The sequence below is a fragment of the Mytilus californianus genome, unplaced genomic scaffold (genome assembly GCF_021869535.1).
Source record: "Mytilus californianus isolate M0D057914Y unplaced genomic scaffold, xbMytCali1.0.p SCAF_82, whole genome shotgun sequence".
In the NCBI taxonomy this organism is placed as follows: Eukaryota; Metazoa; Mollusca; class Bivalvia; order Mytilida; family Mytilidae; genus Mytilus; species Mytilus californianus.
Genome location: NW_026262737.1, coordinates 1 through 8,020, shown reverse-complemented (window position 1 = coordinate 8,020; position 8,020 = coordinate 1). Strand labels below are relative to the sequence as shown.

Here is an 8,020-nt window from a genome sequence, read left to right as displayed (position 1 = left end):
CAGTTTTATTTTTTTTTTCATATTCAATATCTATTTATTCACATTCTAATAACGAAAAAGGATCCAGATATACCTATAGCAATCTGATTTTTTATTTTAATCAAGGAGGTTATATGACCTCCTTGTTTTTTTAAATGGAAACAATGTTGCAATATTTAAACAAAGAAAATAACTGTATTTCTATTTGCAATGTACTTTCATAATTAATTTAAACGTTATTTTCAATAAACGATATTTTTTTCGAAAAATCCTCGTTTTTTACATCCATTCAAGGACGTATAATAGATTATATACGTCCTTGGTCTATTCTAGACGTACAATTTTAATAAAGTGCAAGAAAGACTTCTTTTTAAATTCAGTATAAAAAAAAAATGAATTAGCCTGCTTTGTACATCAAGTACATCTTCCCTAGACTCAAAATCTTAAATGAAATGCTAGTAATACTTCTTTTATAGATTTTAGTTTTAATGATTCTCGTTCCGAATAAAAATCGCATTGTTTCCATGAAATCTTATCTCCTATCTAAACACAGCTGGTTTCAACGTTCGACTCTAATTAAAATAAGTACGCATATATGTAGGTAAATATTAGCAGCTTGTAGTTGCGTGCAAGGAAGTATTCAAATGCTTATTAAAGTAGCTTGCATCATAATAAATTTCGCATCATATGCAACATATCTCTATAGCAAATTTAAGATGCTAATGCTTATTCAACAGGTCAATTAATAAGCTATTGCGCATATATATATATGAAAGGTGGTCATAGAAAGAACAGATGTATTCCGAATAACATCCGGTGTTCCGAAAGACTACGGACATCGTCCAAAGTAGTGGGGAAACTACCGGTTCTGGCGACTTTTTGCTAATGTTAACCCTATGGGGAAAAGGTAGCCTCCTGAGAGGTAGCCTCCCGATGTGAGGCTAATTTCTATGACGTCATCATTAGGTATTACGACACTAATTAATTAAAATAATTAATTTCTTTGGAGGATAAGGTCATTATAAAGTGTAACTAATTACGCTTGTGTTAATGATAAGTATATACTTTTTTTTTTTAATTTAATTTAATTGATTAAAATTAAATTCCCAGTCTATTAATAGATATACAGGTAAACCCATTTAAATGTGTATTAACAGAGACATACATTATTGTATTATATGTTTCTGGTATTACATAATATTTATTCACCTACGGCTAAAGCCGATTAAGCTGTGATAACATGATTATTAAATCAATATTGAAAGTGTGTTTAAACTTGTCCATTATTGTACGTAGTGACCTTTAACATGTTTATACATGCCAATAAATCCGCCATATTGAATTATTGTAAAACATTTCAAGTTGGTCTCTTGAAATCATTAAGTCGTTATATTATTGGAATTAAATATTATTCTACATCTAAATATTTAAGGGATAAAATTTTGAAATCTTGAATTTTATAATGTTAAATCATTTAAAGCGTGCGTTAACTTGTCATTGTTGTACGATATAATCATAGCATGTTTAGACTTGTCAACAATCCGATTTTAATTAGTCGCCATGTTGAAAATACTACGAATATTTTATAAATTGTTAAAGTTAATTTTATTATTAATTTAATTAAATAGTATTCTTCCAAATATGAGATTTATCAAGTATTTAATTTTAATGTGTTCGATGATAGATACTGTTATAAAGAAATTGTCTATTGTTTAATATCCTACCTGTTACAAAACATAAACTTTATTTTTTCCTCGAAAATATTCACTTTTAAACTGAAATCCTTTTACTATAAAATTCTTGACTAATAATATATGTATATAAATCAACACCCTATGTGTTCTCATTGACCTGATGTTTTTATGTACACGAACGAATGACCATTAATGTAAACATATCCAGTTGCGATATTTCCTGTATTTATATCTTCTTCTTTTCTTTTTTTTTTTTTTTTTTTTTAACTGTCCTAAATCTAAAATTCATTTCCATTTGAACAAAATTGTTATTTTTATATTGTTGAAACACATACTATCGATGCAAAAGGATTAAATAAATTCGATCCAATGTCATTCCTGTAAAGCCATTATGATGATGTTAAAGATGTTATCAAGTGTAAAATTAAAGAAAGAGGTGGATTGAAGTGGTATCTATCCATGAAGGTTAAAATGAGCAGGCGAAAAGTAGATAATATAGAAACAGCAGAGCCAACTTTCCGGGGAAAATGCCAGACCAGTTTAAAATTGGAGGATATAGATGAAGGATTGAAGGAATCTATCAAAAAGATGTATACATCTTTCATTGAATATCAGCAACAAGGGAGTAATTGGACGGTGGATAAAGTGGTAGATCTTACCATACACATGGCACGTTACAGACCATTAAAAGGCGCAAGTTATATTCCACTTCCAATCAAACTCAGATCTAAACATGCAATAGTCAATGTAAAAAACAATGACAACAAATGTTTCATGTGGTCAATTCTGGCTGCAAAGTACCCAGGAAAACGTGATGGAGAGCGGGTTTGGAAGTACTAGGAACACGTATCCAGCTTGAATTTTGAAAACATCATGTTTCCTGTGAAATTAGCCGACATTTCAAAGTTTGAAAAGCAGAATGAAATATCAATTAATGTCTTTGGATTCGACAAGGGTGATGTATTCCCTATACATGTTACGAAACATCGGTATGAACATCATGCAAATCTACTCATGATATCAGATAGCAAAAAATCACATTTCTGCTGGATTAAAAATCTAAATCGACTATTGGGCGATCAACAGTCTTCTGAACATAAGCATTTTTACTGTCCATATTGCTTACATGGATTTACAAAAGAAAGAATATTGAACAATCATTTACCAAACTGCCAGACCCACGGACCGCAGAAAATCGAACTCCCAAATGAGGAGACAAAGTGGTTACATTACAAAGATATTCGGAAACAGCTAAAGGTACCATATATTATCTACGCAGATTTCGAATGTCTTCAAGAGCCAATCCTAGATAAAAAAGAAGATGGTCAAAAGACGAAAAAGACTACAAAACACATACCATGTGGCTTTGCATACAAAGTGGTTGGTCTAACACCTGAAACGTCAAATGAACCAGTAGTATATCGCGGTGCCGATGCTGCTAATCAGTTTGTTAAATGTATGGTGAAAGAGCAGGATAATATCGAACAGAAATTTAAACATTGCGAACCCATGATCATGACCGGGAGTGATTGGCAATCCTTTAAGAAGGCAACCCTTTGTCACATATGTAAAAAAGAACTAGCCGAAAATAGAGTTCGAGATCATTGTCACGTGACCGGAAAATTTCGAGGGGCGGCTCATAACGACTGTAATATCAACTACAAGTTTAAAGGTCGAATTCCAGTGGTATTTCATTACCTTAGAGGATATGATAGTCATTTAATCATGCAAGCTATTGGCAAAGTTGAAGGGAAGCAGCTGAATTGTATCGCTAATAATATGGAAAAGTACATTTCTTTCTCACTGGGATGTATGGATTTTATAGACTCGCTCCAGTTCATGTCTTCGTCATTACAAAAACTCGTGGAGAACCTTGCAAAAGAAGGTTCTAGTAAATTTAGACACATGACAAGCCACTTTGGAGAAGAACAGATATGCCTGCTTCTGCGAAAACAAGTATACCCATACGAGTATTTTGATTCTGAGGCAAAGTTTTCAGAATGTCAACTGCCACCGATTGACAATTTTTACAGTACACTATCGGGAGAAGGTAAACCTCGCTGGAATATGCACATGCACAACAAGTATGGCAATTGTTTAACATACAGAATCTCGGACAGTACCACGACTTATACGTACTATCAGACGTCCTTGCATTAGCTGACGTCTTTGAAAATTTCAGACAGATTTGCCTCAACTACTATGGACTGGATGCTGCACATTTTTATACGTCACCCGGTTTAGCCTGGCAGGCTGCCTTGAAAATGACAGGTGTCAAGTTGGAGTTACTCACAGACGTAGACATGCATTTGTTTGTAGAAAAAGGTTTAAGAGGGGGAATATCAATGATATCCCATCGCCATGCCAAAGCTAACAATAAACATGTACCAGACTACGATCCAAATCAACCCAATAATCACGTGATGTACCTAGACGCAAACAACTTATACGGATGGGCTATGTCCCAGGCACTTCCAGTTGAAGGTTTCAGATGGCTAAACGATTGTGAAATTGAGAACCTACACATAAGTGACATTGCAGATGACAGTGAAAATGGTTATATATTAGAAGTTGACTTAGAATATCCAAGGGAACTACACGACCACCACAACGAATATTCACTCGCTCCCGAAAATTAAAGGTTTCAGATGATATGATATGAAAAATTGATACCAAATTTATATCCTAAGGAAAAATACGTGGTCCATTATAGAAACCTGAAGCAATATCTATCTCTAGGAATGAAGCTGACAAAAATCCATAGGGTAATAGTATTTGAACAACGACCCTGGTTGAAAACCTACATCGATTTTAACACAGAAAAGAGAAAGCTTGCAATAAACGAGTTTGAGAAAGATTTTTTTAAACTTATGAATAATGCAGTCTTTGGAAAGACAATGGAAAATTTAAGGGAAGAGAACAGATACAAAACTTTTGAATGACCAATCAAAAGCCAGAAAACTAATCAGCAAACCAACATTTCATGCCTTCAAAATATTCAACGATGACTTGGTGGCTGTTCACATGCTGAAACAACGGCTATACTTAAACAGACCCATCTACGTGGGATTCACTATACTCGATTTGTCAAAGACACTTATGTACGATTTTCATTATAATTATATGAAGGATAAATATGGGTCTAGAGCAACTCTCTTGTTTACGGACACAGACTCACTATGCTACGACATCAACACTGATGATATATATCAAGATATGTTGGATGACAAACACTTGTTTGATACGTCAGAATATAACCCTAAACATCGGCTTTATAGCACATTAAATAAAAAGGTGCTAGGGAAGATGAAGGACGAAACACATGGTATTCCCATACAGGAATTCGTTGGTCTCAAGTCGAAGATGTACTCATTGATATATGAGGAGGATAAACAACTCTGTGAGAAGAAGACAGCAAAGGGTATAAAGAAGAGTGTGATCAAACATGACACAAGACACGAACATTATAAACAAAGTTTGTTCAATAAAGAAATCCACATGTCTACCATGACACAGATACGTTCATACAACCACAAGTTATATAATATATCCATCAACAAACTTGGCTTATCCCCTTATGATGACAAAAGATACTTACTAGATGATGGGATACAAAGTTTAGCCTATGGTCATTGGAGAATATAATTAGGATGTATGTCAATATTTCAATTACTCTACGTCTATCATTTGAAGGGAGAGGACGTGTTTTAAGAGCTCTCTAAGATGTCTAATACTTGTCCAGATTGTGGTACAGAATTTTCGAGAAAAAATGCTATGTTGAGACATTATAGGAAAAAACACAAAATCAATCAACCGTATCCACCGAGCAGTCATCCGTATCCACCGAGCAGTCATGCGTATCCACCGAGCAGTCATGCGTATCCACCAACACCACCACCACCACCTCCACCTCCACCACCACCACCACCACCACCACCACCACCACAGCATGTGGTACTACATCATCCGTTCACTATGATATTGGCTGGACCTACTGGTTCAGGTTAGACGTTTTGGATGAAAACATTATTGGAGCGAGCACGGACTATGATAAAACCATCACCTGATAGGATTATATGGTGTTATAAACGGTGGCAGCCATTATTTAGTGACCTGAAGCAGACCATTAAAAACATTGTGTTTGTTCAAGGTTTACCTGAAAATTTGAATGATGACTCATTCATAGACTCTAGATATCCAAGTTTAATCATCCTAGACGATTTAATGAGAGACGCCACCAATAGTAAGGATGTTTGTGAACTCTTTGTGGAGGGCAGCCATCACAAGAACCTAAGTGTAGCTTGTATAATGCAGAATGCGTTCTCGAAGGGAAAGGAGAGTCGAACCATGAGCATCAATAGCCAGTATATAGTCCTTTTCAAAAACCCGCGTGATCAAATTGGACCAGCCATATTTGCTAGACAGATGTATCCTAATAATCCAAAGAAATTCATGAATAAGTACAGAGAGGGAACACAGCAACCATATGGGAGCCTATTCATTGATCTGAAACAGAATATATTGGAAGACGACAGACTAAAACTTAATATATTCGAAAACAAGAACACATGATTGGTGGAGGTGTGACTGAAGAGTATATAAGCAGAAAAGAACCAAATCCACCTCAATTTGAAGAATCATTTCAAAGTGAACAGACGTATTTACCAGACGAGAGAGAAATCATGCCTTCATGTGATGATTGCGGTGTAGTCTTTGAAAGCGTCCCTGAATTAGCTAGACACATGAATAGGGGGTGCCCAGAAAATAATGATTTAAAAAGAAAAAGGGGGAATGAAGAAAAAGACATACCCTCGAAGAAGTCTCGTGTAAACGAAATTGATATTGAAGATGGGGAGGATACGGCTTTTATAAAATTAGCCGGACTTGCTAGAGAGGCAAATGAAGATGTATGGACAGATAAACTTGATAAATACATGGATGGTAACATGAGTGAAGAACATGCCAGACGTAAGGCAAATCGGAAACTAAAAGACGAGGATATAGATCAGTTTTTGTCCAGATATAGCAGTTTGGTTCAGTATCTACTACGAGAAAGCCATCAAAGTAGCTATCAGGAAATATAAACCTCAGTTGGAAATTTATCTAGATGAAGTTATTGACAACGAAACTAACAATAGTTATGAAAGCGAAGATAGTAACGATGATGATGATGACGAGGAAGAGGAAGGAGAGGAGGATGAAGATGAGGAGGATGTTGATGATGAAAGCTAAACTGTACTTTCCACATATCGAAACAAGCAATATCATGTGAAATGGTTACATTGGTCAAAGAAATTCAACTCTTGGATTAAAGCTCGCGATATTTGAGAGAGTTAACTATTCCGGAAAGACTAACTTCAAGTCTCGAAGGTTTACACCCCTGTACGAAAGATAGCATACTGTTGGCCCTTTCGTGAGGTTAGAGATACTGTTGAGTGATATACGACTCTCTATTTCTTTTATGTATAAATTGGTTAAAGTGATTGTGTTATATTGTAAAGACACCATGTGGATGGCTCTCCGACCCATGTCTGTCTAAATTGACGGAGATATTAAATAATATAATTATCTGAAATGTTTTTATTATTCAATTGTGGTCCTACTGAACAATAACTACACCTAATATGAAACAGTTAATAGTACACTTGCATGACGTCACAGAGAACCGTTTACCTACACATTTAATCGATACAAAAAACAAACAAAAAAAAGACATCTGTACATTAATCAATATCAACATGTAATTAGCCGTAATTAGTAACACTTTATAATGACCTTATCCTCCAAAGAAATTAATTAATTTAATTAATTAGTGTCGTAATACCTAATGATGACGTCATAGAAATTAGCCTCACATCGGGAGGCTACCTCTCAGGAGGTTACCTTTTCCCCATAGGGTTAAAATAAGCAAAAAGTCGCCAGAACCGGTAGTTTCCCCACTACTGTCCAATATATACTGCGTAAACCCTCAGGGCCAACATTTATCGGCTGCAACCTCATTTTTAATTACCTTCGAGCTGTTCTAAAATTAGCAGAAATGACGTCATTGAAAATAAACAACAAAAGAAGCGGTGATTTTAAAAGGTGACCGTTGAGGTAATGGTCAATGTTATGGTCTTGTCAAAATTTAATTTGAATCGAAAACCCATCTACTGAACCAAGTATTTCGTTTGAATGCGAATTTCGGGTTGTAACGCTTTCTGCATGAATTAATGTTGTGCGGGCATATACAACGAAATATATGGGTTAAAGGGATTAACAAATATGTTCTCTTTCTGTCATATTATTGTAATATGCGTTCCTTAAATTCCACGGCTGCTTTCAAATGTCCATATATGTTGACTAGT

The 8,020-nt window shown here is 35.0% G+C and overlaps 1 protein-coding gene across 1 annotated transcript; it reads left to right on the top strand.

Moving 5' to 3' along the window:
- The first annotated feature begins 6,241 nt into the window (after positions 1–6,241).
- On the top strand, positions 6,242–6,905 carry LOC127713855 (46 kDa FK506-binding nuclear protein-like). Its single transcript, XM_052219825.1, has 2 exons — positions 6,242–6,641; positions 6,781–6,905. Exons 1-2 carry the CDS (start codon positions 6,242–6,244, stop codon positions 6,903–6,905), a joined length of 525 nt encoding a protein of 174 aa, XP_052075785.1.
- Positions 6,906–8,020: the final 1,115 nt, after the last annotated feature.

What these genes read in the sequence shown, in the direction of transcription:
- LOC127713855 (XM_052219825.1), top strand. Translation starts at nt 6,242, where the DNA reads ATGATTGGTGGAGGTGTGACTGAAGAGTATATAAGCAGAAAAGAACCA. An exon ending in GAGTGAAGAACATGCCAGAC is followed by an intron (nt 6,642 to 6,780) that starts GTAAGGCAAATC and finishes AAATTTATCTAG; the next exon opens with ATGAAGTTATTGACAACGAA.